Here is a 27,839-nt window from a genome sequence, read left to right on the forward strand (position 1 = left end):
TTAACCTTGTACAGCCCACGGAATGACACCGTGTTCGGCTCGTTGTTTACGCACTTATGAACGCCCGAAAGTCTAGCCCCCAATATAAAAGAATTAATTTAAACTAAATCGACTATAATAAGAGAACGGTTTGACGGATTTTAATGTTTTATATGTCAATCCATAGCTTTCGCCTGGCTGAATGCGTACGTCGAAATGCCCGATTCGAAATATTTAAGGGTTTTGATTAAAACACAAAAAACGAATTAATCAAACATCAATTATCTCCTTAACTAATTGACCAATTTTAGTCATCAACATCTCGATCGAAAGTATGATATACAATGAATGCGATGGTGGAAATGCCCGATTTCAAAATTTACTAATTACCTGCGTACAGCCATTGAAATGACCCCGCGAATCTGCCGACTGGAAGTCTTAGCCCCCTATAAGAAAAAATTAATTTTGATTACATTCGCTATAAGTAAAGAACGGTTTGACGGATTTTAATGTTTTATATCTCAAATGAAAGCTTATGTCTGGCTGAATGCATATGTCAAAATGCCCGATTCGAAATATTTAAGAATTTTGAATAAAACACAAAAAATTAATTAATCAAATAAGTCAATACTCCTTTATTATTTGATCAATTTTAGTTGTCAACATCTCCATCGAAAGTATGATCCATGGTGAATGCGAAAATGGAAATGCCCGATCTCTAAATTTGCTAATTAAGTACGTACGGTTGTTTAAACGACTCCAGTGACTTTACTGCCTGGAAGTCTTACTTACATAAAAAATAATTTTTTGTAAACGGATTATTACTAGAGAACAACTTAACGTGAAAATGTTTGAAATATTCTACTAATCATAATAAAGTATGTAAACAAACGATCAAAGTAATAGACTGATTTAAAATGTATTTGTACTATATTTTAACTATTTTTGGTTTTAGTATTTCTACCTTTAGTATAACTTATTGTTGATCTTACTAGTTTTCTACTCTTCTTTTTCAAATTTTATATTTTTAGGTGCATATAGTTTCACACAAAAAGCGCCCCAACCCATAACTTTGTTGTTTATATTGAAATATAAATAAAGTTTTCAGGGGCAAGGTGCTGATTTACATTTGTTTCAATTTTTACAATTCTTTTAAAATTTTCTATTATATCCAATTTTTCTTCAACTTTTCCTTCAAATTGTATAATATATTTTTCTCTTCATTACAAAAGTTAATATGTTTTCCGAATATTCCATAAAGAATAATGCATAAGCGACAATAAAAATAAAAATGTTGAAGAATGTGATAGACAAAATCAGACCACTCACTAACAAGGGAAGTGTCACAACTGTGTCTCACCGATTTCGATGCAATTTGGTACAGTCATAGAATGGGCCAAAATAAGGTTCGCACATTTTTTTATACGTGCGGTAAAAGCCCCTGGGGCGAGTTATAGGGGTTGAAAGTTTGGAGAAAAAGTACGTTTTCACTTATATTTTGAAAACGAAAAGTGCTATCAAAATTTGGTAAATTGTAACTGATATTCATTTTAAAAGAGCTTTCTTTTGATGTGTCACACATATAGCAGAGGGTTAAAAAGGGCGAACTACCCCTATTTTTTTGGAATTATTTAAAAACCACCCTATCGATTTTGGCGGCATTAAGTATACTTCTAGTGCGTTCAAAAATATTAGTTAAGGGTTTTTTCCCATTCGCCCTAGATCAACCCCAGCGAAGTTACGGGGGTTAACATGTAAGCACTTTTCGTAAGAATGATGTGATAAAATTGTCAGGTATTTTGAAAATACTTTAAACAAAACCGTAAATTAGTCGCACAATAAAATGTTTAGTGTAAAATAAGGCATAATACACCATATAGGGGTTGTTGGGGTTATCCACCCCCTTAAAAATTAATTCTATCCCGGGCGTTATTTGTCGATTACGGCGAAATTTGGTACTGTGTTTGTTTTATATTTGAAGTAAAAATTTTTGAAAATGGTTATAAGGGTTACAAATTAGGGGTAGTTTTTTGTTTATACCTCGAAGATGAAAACTGCCATCGTAACTGTGGTATTGTTTTTTAAAAATCTATCTATCGATGTTCCACGAGGTAAACTACCCTCATTTTCTTTAAATAATAAATATAAAACTACTAGATAAATAAGATATTTTATTTATTTATGAGTTAAAAAGCAACTGACAAAAAAAATAGTTCAATATACCAAAGAAGTTTATTCTACATTACTAATTGACGTTTTTTATGTATTATATTAATTTTCAATATTAAATTTATTTTTATTCTACGTAGTGTTGGCAAAAATGAAAGTCGTGGAAAAAATGTTTTAAACATAAGGATTTTTTACACCATGCACATGTTATGACCGCTATATCCCCACAGATATCACACGTTGGCTTCTCACTCGAAAAGCAAACTTCCACGGGATTTTCAAAATGGTCTGGTCTCTCCTCTATATAGCCACTTGCAAACCATGCGTATTTAAAAACATTTATAAACCGAGGGGAAGCCAACTGGTTATGCGTCAACGATTGCAATTTTAATATGTTATCCCTCTGATGTAAATTGACATCATACTGGTAAAGAATAATCTGATCAGAGAATCTTCTAATAAAATTTTTCCATATTCTGAAACCAAATACATCTAGGGGCTGTATTTGACCTGTTGTCCCTGCAGGTATAGATAAATGTTTAAAATTAGTACCTGATGGAGTTATTTCACTAATAACTTCAGGACAATGGCCACTCCAAGAATCTAATAATAATAATGATTTAGAACCAGTATTTGGAAAATATACATTTTGGAGCCAATTTTTCATGTGTTCTGAAGTTAACTTTCCAGATTTTGATGCCAAAACGTATATATTGTCTGCTTTAAACATTGTATTTGCTACCCTCGGTCCAAAGCTGCCAGAGGGTTCTTTTAAAACAATAAAAAGTGGAGAAAGAAGTTTCCCATCAGCAGATATTACGGGTTGAATTGTGTAACTGTGCGTTGTAGATGACACCGACTGGACCACACTTTCTACGGTTTTAACTCCTAAATCGCTTAATGTTCTTCCCGAATGGAATTCCAAGTTAAAACCGCTCTGATCCGAATTGTAGGTGTTTTCAGGTCCATATATTTGGATTTGTAGCTTTGCCTCTTTAACGAAATCTTTTGCTAAAGTTTTTACTCGATCAACATTTCCAATTTGTTTTTGGGATAGAAATTTTGTTATTTTTCGGCTTACTAACCGATTTGCTTTCTTAAAACGTTGCACCCAGCTATGAGATGCTTTGAACAGTTGAGGAGATAAATTCTTTTCATTTCTAGCTTGTATAGCCCATCTGCGTATATCAATATCATGTAGTGGCAATTTATTATCTACGGCGGCTCTCGCTTGATTAATTACAAATTCGGTAATTTCTGCTAATTTTTCTTTGTATGTCCCTCTTTCTTCAATATATTTAGACCATCTGTGCAATTGGGTCTTTGACGTTACTTTTCGGTATTTGTTTTTTACGGTTTCTAGTTTCAAATAACCTTTCTTCCCACTTGTCCAGTAATTTACCGCCTCTAATTTGTACTCGTAGTCGATGTCATCCTTCAATGGACAATGAGCATCAGTATCTTCTACAAACCTGTCAGTTGTATCCTGGTCTTCAATAATTTGCTGACCGTCATTGATGCCATTGGATGAATCGAAAATTAATACAGTTTCGTCTTCAATTTGCATATTGTAGTCTTCCATACTTTCCATTAAAATACGCTGTATATTTTCTTTTAAACTAACTTCTGCTTCATTTACAGGAGTCTGGGGAATATTCATAACAGTAAACACTGTCATTAGCAAATTTAAAACGTTTATTGGGTTTATTGTAACCATTGCTTCTGTCAGTTGCTCTGAAACTAAAATCTACCCACTGGGCACACGTTCTTTTATACTAGAAAAAACTATTTTGAGAAATGACCTTTAGCAAGCGGCACTAAAAAAACAAATATTGTGCCAACATTTTTTTGGTAGGTGTATTTTTGGCAACATTATGTAGAATAAAAATAAACTAATAAACTATATAAAACAAACACAGTACCAAATTTCGCCGTAATCAACAAGTAATGCCCGGGATAGAATTAATTTTTAAGGGGGTGGTTAACCCCAACCACCCCTAAATGGTGTATTATGCCTTATTTTACATTAAACATTTTATTGTGCGACTAATTTACGGTTTTGTTAAAGTATTTTCAAAATACCTGACAATTTTATCACATCATTCTTACGAAAAGTGGTTACATGTTAACCCCCGTAACTTCGCTGGGGATGATCTAGAGCGAATGGGAAAAAACCCTTAACTAATATTTTTGAACGTGCTGGAAGTATACTTAATGCCGCCAAAATCGATAGGGTGGTTTTTAAATAATTCCAAAAAAATAGGGGTAGTTCGCCCTTCTTAACCCTCTGGTATATGTGTGATACATCAAAAGAAAGCTCTTTTAAAATGAATATCAGTTACAATTTACCAAATTTTGATAGCACTTTTCATTTTTAAAATATAAGTGAAAACGTACTTTTTCTCCAAACTTTCAACCCCTATAACTCGCCCCAGGGGCTTTTACCGCACGTATAAAAAAATGTACGAACCTTATTTTGGCCCATTCTATGACTGTACCAAATTGCATCGAAATCGGTGAGACACAGTTGTGACACTTCCCTTGTAAGTTGTTTAAATAACCGTACGCATTTAATCAGCGAATTTTGAGATCGGGCATTTACATCATTGCATTCACCGTGCATCGTACTTTCGATCGAGATGATATTGACTAAAATTGGTCAATTAGTTAAGGAGATAATTGATGTGTTTGATTAATTCGTTTTTTGTGTTTTAATCAAAATTCTTAAATACTTCGAATCGGGCATTTCGACATCTGCATTCAGCCAGGTGAAAGCTATCGATTAACATATAAAACATTAAAATCCGTCAAACCGTTCTCTTATTATAGTCGATTTAGTTTAAATTAATTTTTTTATATTGGGGGCTAGACTTTCGGGCGTTCATAAGTGCGTAAACAACGAGCCGAACACGGTGTCGTTCCGTGGGCTGTAAAAGGTTAACGGAAGAGAATTGAAATCGGGCATTTCCACCTTCGCATTCATTGTAGATCATACTTTCGATCGAGATGTTGATGACTAAAATTGGCCATTTAGTTAAAGAGATAATTGATGTGTTTGATTAATTAGTCAAAATTCTTAAATACTTCGAATCGGGCATTTCGACAACTGCATTCAGCCAGGCGAAAGCTATCGATTGACATATAAAACATTAAAATCCGTCAAACCGTTCGATTTAGTTTAAATTAATTTTTTTATATTGGGGGCTAGACTTTCGGGCGTTCATAAGTGCGTAAACAACGAGCCGAACACGATGTCATTCTGTGGGCTGTACAAGGTTAACGGGAGAGAATTGAAATCGGGCATTTTGTGATTTCGATAGAAGAAACTATGACGAATCGAATAACGTATAGATCTTGATCATCGGGTACATCGTTTACGAGTTATCACCACTTAAAAAAGGTCATTTTTGTGTTATTTTCGTGTGCCTTCGCATTATTTTGGCGTTTTAGCGGAATTCTTAAGAGATTTCGAATCAGGCATTTCCACTTTCATATTGACCAAGGATTGAGCTTTCGAATGAGACATTGTTTATAGAAATCGGTTGACTGGTTCTCTTGTTATAATCAAAATACTATACATGTAAAATCCTATCTAATTGGGGGCTAGAAAAATTGGGGGCTAACTTCGCATAGGTCTTTATTTTCCCTCTCGATCAGATCATGGGGCCATTTCTTCTTCCACCGAAGCGGTATCTCATGTTGTAACCAGTTAGAGGTTATATTTGGTTAAGAATTCTTACGAAAATTTAATTATATGAGTTCTTATATAATATTTATTGTGATTAGATTTATTTTTCAAAGTAGTTTAAAGATTTATTGTTTTATAATATAATAAAATCAGTACCGTACTAACAGTACAATCGCATACTCGTACCATGCTTTATCCAGGAGAATCGGATGTAACAGCGACAATTGGTTTTAATCGGATTCACATGGGTTCGGTTGGTCATCGTGTATATTCATCACAACGTGGTAAACATACATATAGCATACATTTCGGAGATATTTATTTAGTTTTATTCATTAACCTCTACTTATTATCGAAAATGTTACCAATGATTTAAAAATAATAATTAACTAACTAAAATAACACCTATTTGGGAATTTAACACCTATTCTATTTCTTTTGGCAATTGTAGCTCCAAAAGAAAATGATACAAGAAAATACATATTTCAATTCAAATTAGGGCAATTAAGGAAATCTCCTATATTACATGTCAAACCTTCTGTTCTGTAATTAAGTGCGGTAAAGTGTAAAATCATCACTGTAAATTTTCTTAAAACATCGCATTCATTTAATTAAATTGTTAGTTTTTAGCATGCAAAAAGATATAAAAAACAGAAAAACAAAAGTTATTTCTAAGTAAAATGAAATTTTTAAATCGGTTTCGTAACGGAGAAAGAGTAGTAGATGTTGGTAAATTCTAAGCCATAAATGAAGCTACACTAAGAACAATAAGTCAATAGGTAAAGTATAGTAACAGGATCTCTTCTACAGGTATAAACACAACAAAAAGACGCAACTAGAAGGGAGGATTACAATTGCTATCAATACAATTACAAAGAAGGAGTTGAATCTTCCATCTATATGAAATGGTGTAACACAATTCTTGATTAAATCATATTTTATTTTGTCAGGTGTTATCAGTGGTTTCAATTTTTGATATTTTTCTCACTCACAATAAATCCAGACCGAAAAGGTCAGCTTTGTTTAACATAATATTCTAAACGTCAATACTTGGAATAGCCGGATTGCAATCCTAAAATTGAAGCTACTACTTTAAAATCTGCACATATTTGCTATTTAAACGCCGCCTATTCGATTTTTCTCATATGTATTATTTTATTATGTTTTGATCACCCAATAAATAGTCTTCATGATCGTGAATTACAATTAGTGACAGCCTATAAAAGATTGCACTGTTTCTAAATCTAAATCTGTAGTAAGATCTATGACTGGTTCTTGAAATTTCTCTTCACTAGAACAATCGGGTTGGGTTGAAGAACATGTCAGCTTTTTTAAAACGTAATGAACTTGACAAACTCAAAGATCGGCTCGATACCGAAATATCAAAGGAATGAGGTAGCTGATGGCATATTTTCCGAAACTAAATATAATATCGAATATATCTAAAATTTCAAACAACACATGAGCCACGATAGCCTATTTATCTTGATCTTTAACTTCAGTCTTAAAATATTGGCTTCTTTTGCAGCTAGAACTAAATTTACCACAAAAATAATACACCAGGCTTGGAAAATTCACATAAACATACGGCTTTTTGTATATTTAACTCTAATCTCAAACACCAGTTGTACTTGCGTTAAAGTAAATCATTTAGTTAAATAGATGGCATAGCACCAACCAACATTTATTGAATTTTAATTTTTTTCTTTTTGTATCAAAAATTCTTGCAAAATTTTATCAAAGGCTTGTGCCACAAATAAGAAGATCGCCAAGCAGACTTTCTTTTCTTCCAAGATCCGATCAATGGATCAGCTGTTTTATGCACTTGATGATTTATTGTTGAGTGTTTCTGCCTGACTCCAAAATGATAATCTGGACATGGATATTAGTTTTTACTATTGGCCTCAGTCTTATGAGAAGTAGTTCCTGTAAGAGTTTAGATTACTGGTATTAGTCTAATCGGTTTATTAGATTAAAGATCGCTAAGTTGCTTTTCTGACTTTGGCTACATGATAACCTTTACATCTTTCCAGCATGCGGAAATATATAACATGACTATACCTTTTCTGTTGCATCATCATTTAGGATTTCTCCTGAGATGAGATCGAATCTTGGAGCTTTCTTTGGATTCAGGTTAGTTCTCATCTTATCTGTCTGTTCTTTTAGATTTAGGTGTTCATGGATCTTTAAGATTTTCAATTTCTCTTTATGCTTTTGGTTTTGTTATAAACATAGAACTGTCTGAGGGATCCCTCGATTGCTGCCATCTTTTTCTAGCTTTTCCTTTTTCTTTTACAAATTCTCTAATCTGAAGTGATAATTCATACCTTTGGTTTCGTGTGTTATCTTTTTAGTATTGTTGAATACCGCTGATTGGCTAAGACAGGTGAGATATTTAACTGCTTTTCTAATTATTTACTCTGTCTAAGAGTTAGGTTAAGACTTAGATTTAGGATGATTTTGTTCTGGAGGCCAATCTGAAATCTTTTCCAGTCAGTAGTTTTCTTATGTCAAAGTTCTTTTTAACTTTTATGAATTTTTAAGCTACTTTCTGGTGATAAAGAAAGGCTGGCTTTCCTGTTAAGTATTTTCTGGTGTTGCAGTTCTTCTCTTATATTGATTTACTTAATTCTCTTCTATAGCTGTGGTAAGCCTGGTGCGAAAATCTACATATTTGTCGTTGTAGTCCCCCCCACCAGCAATAAATGTATCTCCTTAATCCTCTAATTTGTTATTCTTTCTTTATGTTATACCTTCACGGGCAGTAAGCACCACTGACACGCAACTTTTATTTTGATGACTTAATTCCGATTTCTGTTAAGTGAATGTACTCTCTTTCCAGATGGCATTCTTAAAAACAGTGTATCAATTCTTTTAAAACGATTACACTGGCCATTTTGACTTGTTTGTCCGGGTATGTGAGAGGTATGTTTTATAACTTCTTATTTTAACGTAGGATTGACTTGACATGAATGTCTCAGAAATGAGGCAGACATCTATGTAGGTACTAGATATTGAAGAGTACGTATTAGTATCCCTGGTTTCTAATTTGTCAAGCATTAGATTGATTTGATCTAATATCTCCATCATGTTCTACATTATCTGCCTCGCAGATGGTTCAAATATTGATGGGGTAGGTGCTGACTTTACTGGTTCTATTGCATCCTCTTTTTTGTGAAAATTTTTTGCGCTTGGGCAGTAACTTTCTTAATCTTAACATTATCTCTTCTTTTCTTCATTGCTGTTGTGAATCCTCTGTAATTAACCAGGTGCTGTTTTTTGCAGTTCTAGTCTTTAAATTTAGTGCAGTTTGTGGTTATGTAGTGTCCGGCGCATTTCATGCAGACTGGCATTCTCCTGCTAAATCTCATTTATGCCACGCCGTTAGCGTTTACATTATAATACGAACATGCTATTCGTTACTGCTCTTATCTTCACAATGTCTTTCATCATCAATGTCTTTCGCAGGTGTTGAAGGTGATGCACATTATATTATATATACCAAAATCCGAGATTTCTATTTATACGGATTTATGCGGAACCTCTCAACTGTTTAAATCGGAGGATAAATGATATATAGTTATCATTAGTGTTAATTACGAAAATAAAAAGATGGAAGATAGGGTTTATTGTTACTCACTACCCGATGAAAATACGTAATAAAATCTTAAACAGTAATTTGTCGTTTGTATTTCCATTTTCCTTAAACTTACATCGAAATCGATTAGAAAATAATTAAACACTCCTATTATAAGATCTATAGAACGATAATGCTCGACAATCAAACGAATTAATTTCTAAAGGCACGTTCGAATAAGCGAAAGAGGTGTCAAGGGCGGTAACTAATGACCGTATAACATCGCTGGTGGAACAATAGAAAGAATAAATTACGACAGCACGGAGGAGGGCCAAATGAATGTGAACCGTTTAAATAAGTGTTGCCGAAACACGCAACTCATCTCGCTATCTTGATTCACCCTGTAAATTAGAAGACGTCCGACCGAGAAACTTTGTACAACAACGCGCTGTTTGCTCTGTCCGATAAAAAGATGTATTGTCCGTCCGTTATCAGGTCTTGTTGTTTTATGTTGTCGGCGGTTTTAAATTGTCTAAGTAATAAACAGGTGGTTTGGATTTGTTTTTAAATTAAGGCATTCTCTGTTACAACTCCGCACCACCGCTTAAGGGTACGTTCAACTTAGGGGGTAACTTGAAGAGGCATTAATCACAGTAAAGTCCAGAAAGTTTAAAGAGTATATTCGGGGCAAACTTTAAAGGTCAGTCCATTATGGAAAATGCCAATAATTACGATATAATTAAGTAGGTACATAAGGGATTGTTTTTTTAGGTACACATTCGACTTTGTATGGATCCTAATTTTTCGAATATTATTATAATTAAAGTTAAAATAATAATTAAATTTCACAGATTGATGCTTTGTAATTTTCCAGCTCGATTACCAAGAACTTTATTCGCTGTACATATTCTATTTGTTTTACAACTTTTGCAATGTGTATTTTTTAGTTTATTTTGTTAACTCGAGCAAAATTTGCAATAGAGCGACTGTGAAGTGAAACATTAAGCTGGATGATTTAATCGAGTTCAATATACCATGTATAAAACTTTTCAGTTGCTTCCTTCTCGTTTTTTCACGAACTGGAATCACAGTACATCACAGATGACTACCAGAATCAATTTAAAGTTAAAATCCTATGAGATAAAGCGGGATAGAAAACTTTTTAGATTATTCCACGGAGAAAGATCCATTTTCCATTTTTGTTATACGATTATTTTATATCTTTCGATATCATTCTAAACATCCTTTGCTAGTCGATATATCATTCCCTTCGCTTGGTACAAATTGAAATCGTATGGATTTCGTCCAAACGGGTTTCGGTTAATGTAAACAGAACCGCAGTATTAAGAATATTATTTACATCTGAGTAAAAAAGTAATCGTATGCAAATAAAAATCTATTTCTACAAATCAAAACATGTTTTATCGATTTCTCTAAAATTATAATATATATTATGCATTTTTGATGTGCTGAAAACTTGAAAATTAATCAAAAATTATTAAAATATCACTATTTGATTTACGATAAAAAGAACATTAAGAAGAGGGGGAATTTAAAATCCGTCGGGTATCTAGCAAAAATTAACAACTAATTCTGGAACCTTAGAGATGAAAGCAGAGTATGTATATAGAAAAAACATACAATAACACAGACATGGAAATGGAGGATTGCTCTAACAAAAACACAAAATCCAAGGCCTACAATAGAGTACATACCATATATTTATATATCGTAAGTACCAAATTAGTACACTATCTTTTAAGAGAGATGACATTAATTGAGATAAATTACTTGAATTTTGTAAGATTGAATTTGAGAAAATTGCAAGAATTAATCGACTTGGCGAACTCCTATCAATTACATTATGATATCTTGCGACTGGAAAGACTCACCAGAATTTTAAATTTTATAGTGCTATTTCACCACTATGTCTTTCCTTGATAATTGTGGAAACTTGCGATACGATAATACAATCTTTAGGGCATTTAATGAAGGTAAGAGAAAGATACTATTTAATTAAAGCGTTTATTTATTCAAGTTAATTTCCAAATTAACTTAAATATTCAGCTAATTATTCAACATTTTGCCCTTGGGAATTATTTATACAGGGTGCCCATTATGTATGGAATATTGTATATATCTTGGCAAGTATCAACTTTATAAAAAAACATTTTATACAAAAGTTGGTTAGTATTTTATTTGCCATAATAAGACACCATTCAATTGTTTTTATTACAGAAAACAAATGAGCAACGAATAACATTTAATTTTTTTTAAATGGCAATGTACCCTTTTATTAGGCTTATTTGATAGAGATTTCTTTTCTCTTTATGATGATGTAAAATTTTTGTACCCTTACATCAGAAAATTTTTGCATAAAATGTAAAAATTGTTTATTAAGAAAATTTAACCAATAACATTAATCTAGATATCCGAGATCGTCAACTACCTCGAATTATTACCGTAAATTAAATCTACATACAAAATAAAACAAATAAACTAAAAATTAATGTAAATGAAAATTATTAAACTTTGAAGACAAAACGAAATTAGCACTAAAATGGTTTTCACGACAATAAATGTTCAAAATGTTCACCATTAACTGCAAGGCAGTGGCCCAATCTATCATAAAAGGCTTGAAAAGAATTTCTTAGCGATCTGGGAGAAATAGCTGCAGCTTCATCTTTTATTCGTTGCTCTAATTCTGTCAGATTTTGAGGTCGGTTTACATAAACTTTAGATTTTAAATATCCCCAGAAGAAGAAATCGCAAGGTGTAAGATCCGGAGATCGGGGTTGCCACTCTACAGACCCTCTTCTGCCTATCCAACGGGTCGGAAATACCGTATCTAAATATCGGCGTACATCTAAATGATAGTGGGGCGGTGCCCCATCTTGTTGAAACCAAAGATCATCAAGATTTTCTTGGCAAGCTGGGATAATTTGCTGTTGCAATAATTGTAAATAACGGTGACCAGTTAGAGTACCTCGAATAAAGAAAGGTCCAATTATGTGATCTGCACAAATTCCCACCCATACGTTTAATTTCTGTGGTGTTTGAGTATGATTTTGAATCATCCAATGGGGATTTTTAGCAGCCCAATATCGAGAATTTTGCTTATTTATATTACCATTTAAACAAAACGTAGCCTCGTCAGAGAAAACCATATTATTGAGAAAATTTGGATTGCTGTTGATTCGCTCCATCATAAATTCACAAAATTCAATACGTCGACCGTAGTCATCTTCGGATAATTCTTGCAATAAAGTCGGTTTGTACGGATGTAAATTTTCTGCATGTAATATTTTGTGTATTGAACCTTTACTTAGAGCATGGTTTAAACATAATTGACAAGTTGAAATGTTTGGATTTTCTTCGATTTCTATGAGAATATCGATCTTTTTATCTTCATCTGTTGCAGATCTCTGCGGACCAGTCTTTGGCAGATCTTTAACGTTACCAGTTTCCCTAAAACGTTTCGAAGTTTTGCTAACTACTGATTGAGTGATTGGTTCTCGATGTGGATAACGCTCATTGAAAATTTCACATACTTCTAATTGTGTTCGTTTGCGATCCCCATAACCGACCATAATTAAAATTTCTATGCGTCCAGTTTCTGTTAAATGAACCATTTTTCTTTTTTGATCTACCAACTTATTTAAATAAACAAGATTCTGTCACATTCAATAGCTTACATTCAATTGTTAGGACAAATAAGATTTCGGATATCTAGATTCATGTTATTGGCAAAATTAACTTAATAAACTGTTTTTACATTTTTTTCAAAAATTTTCTAGTATAAGGGTACTAAAATTTTACGTCATCGTAAAGAGAAAAAAAATCTCTATTAAATGAGCCTAACGAAAGGGTACATTGCCATTTAAAAAAAATTAAATGTTATTCGTTGCCCATTTGTTTTCTGAAATAAAAACAATTGAATGGTGTCTTATTATGGCAAATCAAATATTAAACAACTTTTGTATAAAATGTTTTTTTGTAAAGTTGATACTTACCAAGATATATACTATATTCCATACATAATGGGCACCCTGTATTTTATTCTGAATACTGATGGTAGATTTTGAGTTTTCGATATTGGTACTAAAGACAACTACTGGCTATTTATTAAAAAATCGTGCTGTAGAGATGGCGTGGAGATTTATAGCATGTGATCAATTTCTTTCAAATCTGCAGCACAATACAAATCCCAGCTTTCATAATAACGCTGTTTTGATCTAAAACGTTTGGCTGCCAATTCTAATGGCTCATCTACACTCTTTTTTGTAACTTCCTGCCTTTACTTGAAGACGTGAGATATGCGGATGGCGATTGATGTATCTTTAGTAGTTTAGATTCCTGATTAGAATTAGAATTTTGTTTCAGTTACCACAAACAATCGAGAAATGGGAAAAAATTTGCTAAAGATTTAGGTGGAAACTACGTGGAAATAAGAAAATTTTCTCATTCAGGAACATATTATTATACTTTAATTGCAAAGAAACGTAGCATTGTGTTGTTGGCGGATCTAAATGTTAGCTATAGGTTTATTGTGATTGAATAATTTTCTTAGTGAGAATATTTTCATATATTATACAATAAGACGATCGAAAATACTCGATAATACGAGACGTATTGCCTGAAACACCACGAGACCGAAGGTCGAGTGGTGTTTTTTAAGGCAATACGTCGAAATTCGAGTATTTTCGATTGTCGTGTTGTATATGGCTAGACTATTTCATGAATAAAAAATATACATATTTTTAGAATTTTTATATTTTTTTAATAAATTACATTGATTGTTATGGAAACATGCATGGATGTCTCGAAATTAATTAAATGTCAAACAAGCGATAATACAAAGGTTCGTATTATCGTTCTCCATGGTTACGAGCAAATAACCGCTGAAATACTCGCAATTGACGGAAAACCGCGAATTCTTATTGGCTGTTAACGATATGAATGAAATAGTCAAATATATCCCCTTTACGAAGCATAAAAAATCTATAATAAAAATATTGTATGTTAAAACTAATAATGATTAAATACAGGTTCTTCTTTCAATTGGCAAATACGAGCGTGATATAAAAATAGAATCGAGTTGTTGATCCTGTGTTTACAAATTGTTACCTTTCCGTTGCCCATTTTTTGTTTGTTTTTGTTAGACACCCCAAAGGGCACTGATGGTGTGCAAAATTGTGTCCCTGTAATAATCCTTTTTACGAATATTGGTTTATTATGAGAAAAGTAGAGCTAATTTTGGTTAAAAAAATCCTACTATTTTAGATATTTTCGAGATTTTAAAGGCTATTGTCCCTGATATAACTAACATAAAGGAATCAATTGCTAAGTTGACAGAGTATGAACAAGGAATTAACAACTTAACAACCGAAAATGAACAAAAAATTAGCATCGATTCCGATCTTATACCTGAAGATCTAAACTATAAAATTCAAGCAAGGGTGCAGGGATTAAAGTTGTATGTCAACGATATTAAATACACCATACAGGAAGTAGTAGACAACAAGAATTTCATCCGGGAAATCCAAACCAGGCTCAAACTATTTTGACAATCGGTCCTAATCTCCGAAAGAAGGGAATAATACATCCAAAATAGGTTAAATATAAAAAAAATTAATAAATAAAAAAATAATTTAATAAACAAAGAAAGTTTACACATATCAGAAATAAATACTAATATAATAACAAACTTTAAACCAGTGAAAATGAATGGCATTATGATGTTGATACTGTTAGGGCTGAAATTCTCGAACAAACCTTGGAATTCGATAACCTCACTGAAATTTCAAATCACTTGAGTCTTAAAATATTTCATATGAATATTCGAAGTCTCCATAAACATTTCGATGGTTTGTTGCGGTCATTAACTAGCTTAAACACTAAATTTGATGTCATTGTACTATCCGAAACATTCAGGATTACTGATCCAAGTCTGTATTCAATTGAAGGATACAAAATCGTCTATAACTACGGAAACTTGAACGCTCATGACGGAGTGGTTGTCTAAATAAGCAATGCTTTTACCTATAGCTGTTCCCTCGTATGGTTGGGCGAGTCAAGCGCAATGGAGATTCACATTACTAATCTTACTAAAGAAATAATGTTAACTGCAATATGTAGGTCTCCTAGCGGATCTGTAAAGAAATTTAACAGCGACATGTTGGAATATCCTGATGTAGAGGAATCAATATGATAATGATAAGACTATAATGAATACTTTCGACTTTGTATCATATATTAATGAGACTACAAGAAGAGTAAGTAATTCTTGTTTAGACCACTATTTTGTGAAAATAGGTTGGCAGACGATATACAAGTCGTATATCTATATAAGTGACGAGACTGATCATGATCCTATCATTCTTCACATTCAACTGACTGACTCTAACAATTTGGAAAATATTATGCAAAAGACTCTGTGTAAATCATTCATTAAGTACACAGAGATGTGAGAGAAATTAAGATTGGAAAATTGGAATTTCATAAGCGAAATAAGTGACTTGGACACTATTATCCAGAAATTTATAGACGTATTGAAAAATAGCATAAAAACCGCCACAAAAACTGTAAAGGAAAAGGATTTAAAGAAAATTAAAAAACCGTGGATTGACAAATGTTTGCTCAAACTGATTGAACAGAAAAATGATATATACCTACACTTGCGAAATAATGAATTACTTAAAGAATAGTACAATCAACTTAAAAACAAGGTAAGATGAGATATTCAGAAACACAAAAGAGAATATGTAAATAACACAATAAATAAAAGCAAGAACTCAACAAAGGCAGTGTGGATTTGTGTTAATGATATTTGTAACAAAAAGAAAACTGAAACCAAAATAACAGAGATCAATGTACAGGTTGAGATAGTGAATGGAGATGAGAAGATGGTCGATGAATTCAATAACTATTTCAGTTTATTGGGAAGAAACGTTGTACGCTAGCAAAATTGATAAGCCGATAAATTTTCAGGATAACGTTACATATGTACAAAGTTTAATATACCTCTCTAAAACAGACGAGTTGGAGGTTGCTGAAATCATTAAAAGTCTAAAACCAAAGAAAGCCCCTGTTTCGATGAAATAAGGGCAGAAACTTTAATCAAAGTCACAGATATCATAGCGTCTCCACTATCTAACCACATAATTATAAATAGGTGTTTTATTTTAGATGAAAAAATTCCCGCAAAAGTCCCGAATGATTTTTGTCGATCTCTCAAAAGCGTTTGACACAGTTTCTCACAAAATATTGCTAAAAAAGCTGTACGCATACGGGATTAGAGGTCACGTATACCACATACTTAAAAACTATCTAACAGATCGCGAACAACTGCTTAACATAAATGGTGTGATTAGCGAAACAAAAACAACTACGTATGGTGTCCCACAAGGCACAGTATTGGGGCCTCTCTTATTCAGCATATACAGAAATAGATTGATGAATCTTAAACTGAGGGGATCGGTGATCAGTTTTGCTGACGATACCGCTATATTCTATAAATCCCAATCCTGGGAACAACTAAAGATGGAAGCTGAAAGGAATTGCACAATGGTCAAAAAATGGTTTCAATTAAACAAATTAACGTTAAATATAGAAAAAACTAAATATCTGTCCTTCTCTTCATATAGGAATTATCTACCAGAATTGGGAAATCTTGTTATTGATCTGGAAACTTTTATTCCAAAAGCATCATCGGTAAAATATTTAGGCATAATTATTGATCAACATCTACGTTGGAATTTACAGACTGATAGCATTGTAAAGAAAATCAGAGGACTAACAAGCAGATTTAGATACCTGTCACAGTTTCTAGATAAAAGACACCTGAAAGTCGTTTACTACTCTCTTGTACAATCAGGTTGAGGAGGAGTCAACGATACTCATTTGGAAAAAATAATGTACAACAAAAATATAACATCGCCTTCAAATGAGTTATATACCACAAGCCACGTATTAGACACAAGGCAAATATATAGTCCTTCCTAAATGTAATAAAAGGATAGGGCAGCGTATATATATAATGAGATCCCCCAGAAATAAAAAGATTATTGTATTCCAACTTGAGTGACGCCATAGTGAAGAAACAAATAAAAAAACTGGATATTCCATGCGGGACGACGGTTTTTTTCTGAAATGATCAGCATCTAACTCAATGAGCCCAAAGAATAGGACAAATTACACCGGCCTAGATTGCACCAATGAATTGACTGAAAAACCACATACAAGCGGTAACAATTTAAGTATGTATACTGCTTCAGTAGAAAACTTCTATGTTTATTCAGGAATAATTATTATTATTTTTTTCTGTACTTTGTAATCCTTACATAAAATGTATACTTTCTTTATTTTTATTGTATTAGTTTGTATATTTTTTATTGAATAAACAATATTATTATTATTAATGTATATTAAATTAGATTTTATTAACATTATCTAACCTCTTTTCAACTAATTGTTATTTTCCTTTTTTATTGTACCCAACTAGTCTTTTGGGGTCCCTTTAAAAAGCGATGATTTTCCAGTTATTTTCCGAGATAGCAATTCCCTAGTGCTCACACGGCTTACGTCTCTTTGTATTTCCGGTCGCCGTTTCCGCGGACTTCTTCTGTATATAACGTTTAGAACTTAAAGAAGAAATGACGCAGGGGAATTTTGAATGCGTTCCCGAGGACGAGATAGTAGAAAATACTTTCCCAAATCAAAGGGCGCAGAACAAGCTGAAAGATGACTTCTCAAACTAATTTTATTCGTCGGCCGAGACTCGACGGGTTTTCCATCTTTCTGCGACAGAGCATATATCATCTTTGTGTATGGCTTGGGATTCACGGCTAATGGTTTCCAATTTGAAAGCATTTTAGTATTACACAGGACTGGAAGGATTTCTCAACACTTTAGAATTTATGATCATTAATTTTGTTTTATTTAAAATAAAAAATATATGAACGTATTGCAATGAATTACGATTGCGATTTTCTCGTATAAATTTCAAACAGAATCGTTAATACTTTTTCAACATTTTGTACCTGTATTCTAAAAAAAGTTATTTTCAAATATTATTTGAGTGGAGGAAAAATACGAGAGAAATGATAAAGCAGGGAGTAGAGTGGTAGATGAATCAAATGTATGTATCAAATATAGCCTCCGAGGGTCATAAACATACATATTTCTATGAGAGGTCGGAAATTATGGCACACGTGAGCGGAATATTTTTCACAAGCCGTAAAATTCAGTTGGGACGTCTGCCGTAGTACCACCAGGTCACACTATGAGAAGCTTTAAATCATTGTAATGCCCGCGGATTTTTAATTCAACGCCGGCAATTTTTCCCACCTTATGATAAAATTATAAAATATACGACGTACGGATGTTGACCGATCACCTTGCCATTATTTCACGTACTTTTCTTTCTTTTTCGCCACCATATTTCCTATTTTAAAAGTTTCCAAAGAAAAGATTTTAACAATATATTCAGAATTTACAAGAAATATATCAGGAATTTTAGATTTTATGTAAACCTTCATTTTGAAAGCTTTGTAACCTTTTCAAGCAACTAAAAAGGAGAGAGAGCAGGTGCATTTTTTGATACTATTGTATTGAAAAGTTAAAAGGATACATTTTTAGACATTATTAAAACCATTAGATGAGGAGGTTTGATCCATGTCGACCAGTTATTTTATATAATGTAAATTAGAATAAAAACAATTCTTTTTCTGGTTTCTTTATGTTTCTTTCTTTTTCCGAAACCGGTTAGAAGGATAAGAAAAAGGATTGTTTTTATTCTAATTTACATTATATTATTGAAACTGCTTGTATTTTAGTACAGTGAAATTCCCCTAACTAGAACTTTTATATTTCGAATTATCCTCCAAGTCGAATAATTTTCGTAAGCTCAAGCATTTGATTACGTTTCAAATGTGTTTTTATCTCTCTAACAAGGGAAGTAACACAACTGTGGCACACCGATTTTGATGAAATGTGGCACAGCCAGAGAATGGACCAAAATAAGGTTTACGTATTTTTTTATACGTGCGGTAAAATCCGAGTTTTAGGGGTCGAAAGTTTGGGGAAAAGTACACTTATTTAAAAACAATTGTAAAACTAGGTGAAGACAATTGATGATGAGACTCTGATGTAAATTGACATCATACTGGTAAAAAATAACTTGGTCAGAGAATCTTCTAATACAATTTTTCCATATCCTGAAACCAAATATATCTATAAGCTGTATTTGACCGGTTGTCCCTGCAGGTATGGATAACTGTTTAAAATTACTGTCTAATAGAGTTACTTCACTAATAACTTCAGGACAATGGCCAACCCAAGAATCCAATAATAATGATATGGAACTAGTATTTGGAAAATATACATTTTGTAGACATTTAGCGGTTTTAACGCCTAAATCGCTTAATGTTCTTCCCGAGTGGATCTCCAAGTTAAAACCGCTCTGATCCGAATTGTAGCTGTTTTCAGATCCATATATTTGGAATTGTTGCATTGGCTCTTTAACGAAATCTTTCGCTAAAGGTTTTACGCGGTTTTATAAATCGTTTCTTTTATTAGCTGGTTTACAATTCATAAATAAATAAAATAACTTTTTTATCTATAAGTTTTATATTACCTCTTCTCCTAACTTTCAACCCTTATAACCATTGTCAAACATTTTTATTTCACATATAAATATCACATATATTTAACGCCATCAAAATCGACAGGGTGGTTTTTTTTTGAATCCGTCCTGTAAGTAATTTTAACTACAAAATCAAACCACATAGACTCAGGCTCAGAAACTACAGACTCTTGAACTACAACAAACCGAATGTTCTCATTGTTTCAGAATCAGATGAGGGTAATTATAATCTTGAAAATGAAATACTTATCGCTGTGCCTATATTTGATGAAGCTTATTCCTTTCTTAGAAAGCTTGAAACTTTTGTAATATCAAGAGAGAATGTTCCAGATAATATTCATAATTCTTTACATTTAATAGAAGATTTTTTCGACAAAAAGCGGTTGTCCACTTTAAGCCAAAAGAAAATTACGGATTACTTTAAAAAACTGGATTAATTTTCTACTTACAATAGTATTAAGGTTTCTGTTTTAAATATACGTATTAGAAAAGTACATTTCTAACTTTTTTCTTTAGAGCTGAAATTCTACTAATTTTTCTCTGACTCGAATTCTCCATAAGTCGAAGTTTTCTTCCGCTCCCTTAGTGATTAATTTATTTAACAGGATTTTTACTCAAAATTAAAACTTAAAGTGTGCTCTTTAACTCAGGAAGGAAAACAAATTTAACACGATTAATGGGGACTAATTTTTATCTCTATTCTTCTATGCTGACTAACTCAAGCTTATCGCCATTGAAACAAATAGATATAAATACTATACAAAAACAGCAGTTATAGAAAACAGTTGTAAGTTGAAAGCCTGGTCTGACACAAATCCGAATAAATTGCAGTGTTTCTTTTTTTTAATTTTCATATGGATGCGATTATCTAGATATCAAAAATTAAAACTGTTGGTGTAGGAATACAATCTATACAAATACAATAGCTTCAATAAAGTAATTTTGCATGTGCTAAATTTAAATGGCAATGAATTGACTGTTTTAAATCTGACACAAATTTGGTATACAATTATTGAAATTGTGCTACGAGAAAGGATACATGTGCGCCTTAAGCGTTAACTGTGGAAACGACAGCCCGTCTGATCGATGTGTTCCATCCCACATTTCACTAATTACTACTATACAAGTATTGACTTGCATACAAACTGCGAAAAGACGTACCTTGACGTATAATTCAAAAGCAGTTTCAAGAATCAAATTCGATTGTGGTCATTCTTAAATAGAAAGATAAACGTGATGTGCTGACATTGACCACAAAATATACCAATTGTGTATTGATTGTCATAATTCCAAGGCTTTTATCTACTTATTGAGCCAGATAAAATCATACTCTTCGCCAATACGTAAAGGCATTAAATAGTACGAGATTACTATTCGAAATCACATTGACTGTGTTTCTCCAGATGCAAAACAGATTTTGATTATCTGGGCCATCTAATTTCGGAATACTAACACTGCAGAGGTCAATAAGAGACGTATCGACATACGCGGCTTAATGTTATGTGGGAGAGACGTAATTGTACCCTAATGCATAATGTATATACAATTGATATTGTTCCCATAGAATATCAATCTTATTCTTGATTGTTCTAGTGAATAATAAACTTTGTCTTTCTTAATTGCGTTCTTCCTTTATTAAACTTCAGTCCATACTTATAAGCTCTTTACATCATTTTTTTGTTATATAACCTTATGTTGAACATATGTTATCACTAAATCATCATCTTATCATTGAAATATAACTCAGTCTCCAAGTATCCGAATACTTTAATTAGTTTAATTAGCTATTGAATTAATAAACAAATTAGAAAGACATAATTTTGAAATGTTGATAATGCTATTCGAAATTCACAATTATTTGACAAATTTTAATTAAAACCGCGTTAAAACCCGTCCAACCGTTTTCGACATGACGGCATCGTACTAAAGCACGATTTTCCGCGAAACTGTACGGAATATCAAAAAAATAAAATATACCTCGAATTATGTCGAAATTTTTCCGTCAGAGAGTTTATGCCAACAAAGTGACTTTAATATCAGATTTTTCTAGTGACATGATACCAATAGGGTATCATATAGTTACCGAATATTCTTGTATATAATATTTATTAAATATTTACAGTTTTACTATACCAGTTTTACAGTAAACAAATAAATAAATCGATTACAATTTTTACATATCATTGAATACTTTCTGTGAAAACTCCTTAAGGTCAAGGCTTCAAGAACAGTTGTTAGTTCTCACATTTCTCCGATTCTTCCAATCCCTTTGTCGTATCCAAGACACGCTCCCTCCAATGAAGTAAGTAGTAATTTACCATGAAGTGGGTCAATTCTGATATAATACATTTAATTGATATGTCCGACACCATCCAAATATGCGGGATTGCAAGTCAAGAGATTATAAAGTCAATAATGAGAAATAGAAATGCGTTGTTAGAAATAAGTGGATAATTAAACGATAGGAACTGCAAGAAAAATAAAGTTACTAACATGAGCCATTTTAACAAAAATGTAAAAAAACTGAAACTACTAAGTCTGGTGCTAGATTCTTGCTATAAAAACAAATGATGGGCGTATGAAAGCATGCAATTTCTTAGGGATAGCAATAAACATAAGCTACAGATGCAGCGGTAAGTTCATTTTATACTTGGTAAACACATAAGGTATAAAACATTTTTAGAAGAATTCTTTTAGAAAATAAAAATATTCTTTTAAATCGTTTCTAACAGTTCTCATAAGAATTTGTAACATCTTGTCTTCATAGTCCTAGTGTAACATCTCCAGTATTTGCAGATTCTAATCAAAACATTCTCTGGGTCTGTACAGATTTTTTGATCTTCTTTTCCTTAAGTAATTAATTAATTTCCTTAAAGTGCAGTATAGTCAATGCTGTTTCCGATAATAATATAGGTAAGTTTAATATAGACTTTATTCTAAAGGCATTTTCAGATAGCCAACGTGCCCTCCTTAATTTTTACTTTATAGGGTATGTTTCGTCCCAGTAAAACACGGGCTGAAGACAGATTTAGATGTGTACTTTGTAAAACATTATTTAAGTGTGTTGCGTTAAATACAGCATTATCTGATATCCTACCCTGAAAACCAATATAAAGTTGCAATTTGCATCAACCACTGCAAATAGTACAACACCGAAGAATGACCTTCCCATCAAGTGTAGCTTTAAGGTTATATGCTTCCCAACAATTGCATCAATACAATGTTGAAAATTCCAATTATCCAAGAAATCTTGATTATAATCTCCAATTCTCATTTTTTACAGGCATCTGAAATCTTTTTTTAAACAGAAAAGACTTCTCAATAACAAGAAGAGAACAAGGATGCAGATAAGATATTACAGCGATAGAAGAACATGAAGATGTAGTTCAAAAAAGTTTAAAAAAGAAAAGTGGAAGATGTTTTAAAAGAAAACATCTCAGTGTACTACGCCTATATTGAACTAAGCGATAATCATTCTGAGGCAATGTAAGAGACCATTAATGAAGCCATTAATAGTAGGTAAAAGATGAGTTTGGAATATTTGGGAAAAAGATTGCTATGGATTACTAAGCTTTGAATATTAACACACCCACGTGCTGATATGAAGAAATCGGTAAATATGATGATCCTGTTTTTCAGTCTAAACAATGTGAACTGTCCACACCAATGTATCCATGCAAGTTATTCGACATAGGTACAACAAGCATGCAATTCTACATGTACTTCAACAACCACATCTACTACTCCTACTGAACACCTTTTCCTTTCAAATACGGCGTTCAAGAACCTCATAGTTAGTCATATTTAAAAAATATTTTGCTTATGAATAAAGTATACATAACAGTGGTAACAGTATTTGGTAAATCTTTAAAATTTGAATTCGTCATTCAAAAATTTCTATTTTCAACATCACATCTAGTGTCCAAAATTATAATATCAGTAACATCGCTTGGATGACAGTTTGGTGGTTTAGGTAGCTAAACGATCATGTTGTCGGTCCGAAGGCCGGGAAAAGGAGGAGGGTTAATAAACGGGTTAACAGCCTATACCAGAAAACTAATTACAGGTCACAGACCCACAAATTTGTTCCGGTACAAAACTGATTCAAAGATGACTATCCATGCAGGAAAAAGGTTAACGAATTGGATAAAAAGAGAGATGTTCTGCGATTTGCTACATGGAACATGAAAACATTCAAGAACAAAGAACAAAAAGTTATGATAGAACTAAAAGACCATAAACTTCTATGACCAACTTCAAAGTATTACATAATCGCTGCCACAATAATAATTCTATCCTAATAGTTCTAGGGGATTATGCGCGCATTGGTAGTGTTCTTGGTTTTGTTTTCACTTCCTACATGCGTGAAATTTAGGTCCATCTGTTGGTTACGATGTAGTCAATTGTTGTTTGTTACCCTCGAGAGTTTTTGAATGCATATTTGTATTGAGATTGAACGTCGAAAATGGTGTTATAATTCTTAGATCACATAATGGGTATAAGTTGGTCAATAATTCGTTATGATTTAATATGTCTCCTACATAGCATCCCAGAGGAATGGCGTACCAGCATTACGATACTATTATTTAAGAAGGGCGATAAAAATGTCAGATAACTGCAGCGGATTAAATTTATTATGCAAGAAGTTAACCACAAGAATCATAACAAGTGAATGTATTTCATTAACAGATAAACAACAAGTCTTCAGATCCTGCACGAATGCTGTTTTTGTCATAAGACAAATAGCAGAAAAGTCAATCAAATATAATCTACTAACCTTCATGTATTTTATCGATATACAGTATCTCTTTTTATCAGAATACAATTTTATTAAAGGATATAGCACACATTTTACACATCGTAATAGATGAAATTATAATACAAGGTCACAAACTAATACTAAATGGGAAATAAGGAGGCCAAAATCCTATGCTATGCAGGTGATGCGGTGCTGGTAGCTGAGACCAAGGATAATTTCCAGTTATTACTGTACGAATTTAATAAAACAACATTATGCCAAGCGGCAAAAACAAAATCTATATCTACCTTCAGGACACTGATCAAATGCAAGCTTATGCTTGATGATACAATCATATACCAGGAAATGAAATTTGAAAACGACGATGTTGAGATGGAAGTAATCAAGCTGCAAATGCTACTGCCTTTGCTGCGTACCTAAATAACAGAAAATGGCGAAAGAAACATACGAGAATTGAAGCCAAAGCCCCGATCTATAATATTGCTATTAAACTTATACTAATTTATGCAGCAGAAATCTGACCCGAAATATTCAAAACAAAAGGAAAGAAAACCTAGGAAAAGATGCAGCAAAGGGGATCTTTGCCATCCCCTTTGCTATTGTGAAGAAAACGTTCAACTATGCCTAAATACAGATGGAAGAAAAAGACATGATCAAGTCGTCTAATATTAATTCATTTATTAATTCTCTTCCGTAATATTACACTATTGCTTTGTTCAAAAAATCAATAACAATATTTACAGTACTAGCTACTAATAAAAGTTAATCTTGTTCATCACTAAATTTTAGGTATAACTAAAAGCAAATGAAATCGCGTGGAAAAACTCCGACACGTGCTCACTTTGAAATATTGTCCAGAGTGGGGTAGAAGGGAAGAGTTACCACATGCAGATTATAAATATCAGGAATTGATGCGATGCGAATCAGTACAATTTTAATTCCATTGAGTTAATTACGTTCGTTTTATTTCTGATCCGCGTGATGTCATACTGTACTCAAATCGTCGGTGTTTTATTCATGTTGAATTCATTGTTTATAATCTAGTTTTGCAATTAAAAATTTAATAAAACGTTTTTAACAAACTTAAATAATAAGCTCAATCATTTATTTGTCTATGGACCAACTACCTTTCAATCGATAGCCAATAAACAATTAATTCTCTCTCCGTTTCTGAAGCTACGTGAATTATATTATAGTTATAGACACTAAAAAATAAAAAAAAGCGTTGAATTAGTTTGTTTCGTTTTTCGTGTTTCATTTTAAAGTGTTTTTATTGTATTTTTCAAAAGTAATTTTTAATAAATGTTTTAATCAATATTATGTTCCCCAACATTAATAATTTGCTACATTGTACGCTTTTTGTATTTTACGTAATTTGTTTATTATAAGAATTCATCACCAAATGTTTTTGAATCATGTGATTTGTGTTAACTTTTAAGAGTAAGTTGAAAATTGTTATCTTTCTATTTAATTTTATTTTCGATTATTTGTCATTTGATATGTTTTTTAACGCAGATTCGGCTGATGATGAGTGGTCTATAACTCGAAATCGGTTCTGAATAAATAAAATATTTAAAGTAAATAAGAAGTTTTTTACAATTTTTGAATGTATTCTTTGAAATGAAAACTTGCAATATGGATCCCAAATATATATATGTTTAAAAATATTATTTACACCAAATTAATTGTTATAATTAGTGCTTTATGACAACTTACAAAGACGTCTTAACTTATTTTTTTTAGTATTTTGTTTCATATTGTTTCTTTTAAATTCTTTTAATAACAAATTAAAGTTGAAAATATCTTTATTAGTTTATGAGTTGCATAATAAATAAGCTAAATAAAACTTAATTTCTAATTTGTGTTTAATACTTTATTAAGTTATACAAAATATTCTTATTTTTTCAGAACTTTTCGCCATCTTCTATGCACTAGCTAAATTACGTTGATCGATTAAAACATAAATAAAGTTGCCTATATAATTGGTAATCGATCTCCAAAATATATAAAAATTCCAAAAAAGGTGCGGAATAAAATTTGTTTAGATAACCTTGTATATACATTTTTAAGTTAACAGTGAGTTAAATAAATTAGAATAATGATAAGCTTATTTTTTGTAAAACACCTGGGTTCTTTATATTTAGATTATTCAGATAAGGATCAATTCAATTACTAGAAATTCCGACAACACAAACAAATTATGTTTAATATGAACCTGAAGAGTGTATATTGAAAGTTTTGTTTTATCTAACCTTAGTTATGATTACACTTTAGTTTTGGTTGGTAAAGTTGTCGAGCAATATTGAAAATGTCGATAAATTTAGACGAAAATAATGAAAAAAATGAACAAAAACTAAAGAGGTATGTATTTAATTAATAAAAATTTTAATGAAACAATATTTCATAATATAGCGCATTTTTTGGAGAAAAAAATCTTTTATCTCATAAAAAAGTGATGCTAAAAATTGTGTTAGATAACATTCCAAAATTGGTTATACAATACATACTATATCTTTAAATTAATCAAAAAAGTTTTATCAATAAAACAAAACGTATATATAAAGATAAACTAAACATATAATTAGGCTTATTTTATTAAAGGGTTTTTGTTTCATTGTTGCGCAACAATTAAAATAAAATATAACTTTCGTTATAAATTTAGAGTCGGTTTCATGAAAATCAATACTTTTACATATTGATTGATACGTTAAGGTCATAATATTTCCTTTTATGACAACTTAATCAATATAATTAAATCTAGATAAGTATTATTACTGACTCAATGAATAAAAATATTTTAAATAACATTATAATTAATCTGATGAAATCTGATGAAAAATTATCAAATATGATTCACTCTATACACATATATATAAAGATTGAGATAAGGCAATTCTAATAATATATTCTGACATAAAATACAAAATTTTGTGAGAAAGAATAAATTTTTCTCCAACCAAGGTACAATTTATTACCGCAAAAACTTTCCAAACCACAAATCATACCTAATTGAGAATATACG

General features: G+C 31.9%; 1 protein-coding gene across 1 annotated transcript; it reads right to left on the reverse strand.

The window, feature by feature from the left end:
• Positions 1-1,316: 1,316 nt before the first annotated feature.
• Positions 1,317-4,694, reverse strand: LOC139429061 (uncharacterized). The gene is made up of 2 exons (XM_071194503.1): positions 2,701-4,694; positions 1,317-2,624 (listed from the first exon to the last, which is right to left on the reverse strand). Exons 1-2 carry the CDS (start codon positions 3,863-3,865, stop codon positions 2,536-2,538), a joined length of 1,254 nt encoding a protein of 417 aa, XP_071050604.1. The 5' UTR covers positions 3,866-4,694; the 3' UTR covers positions 1,317-2,535.
• Between the last annotated feature and the right edge of the window lie 23,145 nt (positions 4,695-27,839).

This window comes from Onthophagus taurus, chromosome 2, assembly GCF_036711975.1.
Source record: "Onthophagus taurus isolate NC chromosome 2, IU_Otau_3.0, whole genome shotgun sequence".
NCBI classification, from domain to species: Eukaryota; Metazoa; Arthropoda; class Insecta; order Coleoptera; family Scarabaeidae; genus Onthophagus; species Onthophagus taurus.

Excerpts from the sequence above, each read along its gene's own strand:
- LOC139429061 (XM_071194503.1), bottom strand. The coding sequence starts at position 3,865 with ATGGTTACAATAAACCCAATAAACGTTTTAAATTTGCTAATGACAGTG. Across the intron at positions 2,625-2,700 it reads TAGTGAAATAACTCCATCAG|AATATGGAAAAATTTTATTA; the intron begins GTACTAATTTTA and ends ATTTGGTTTCAG.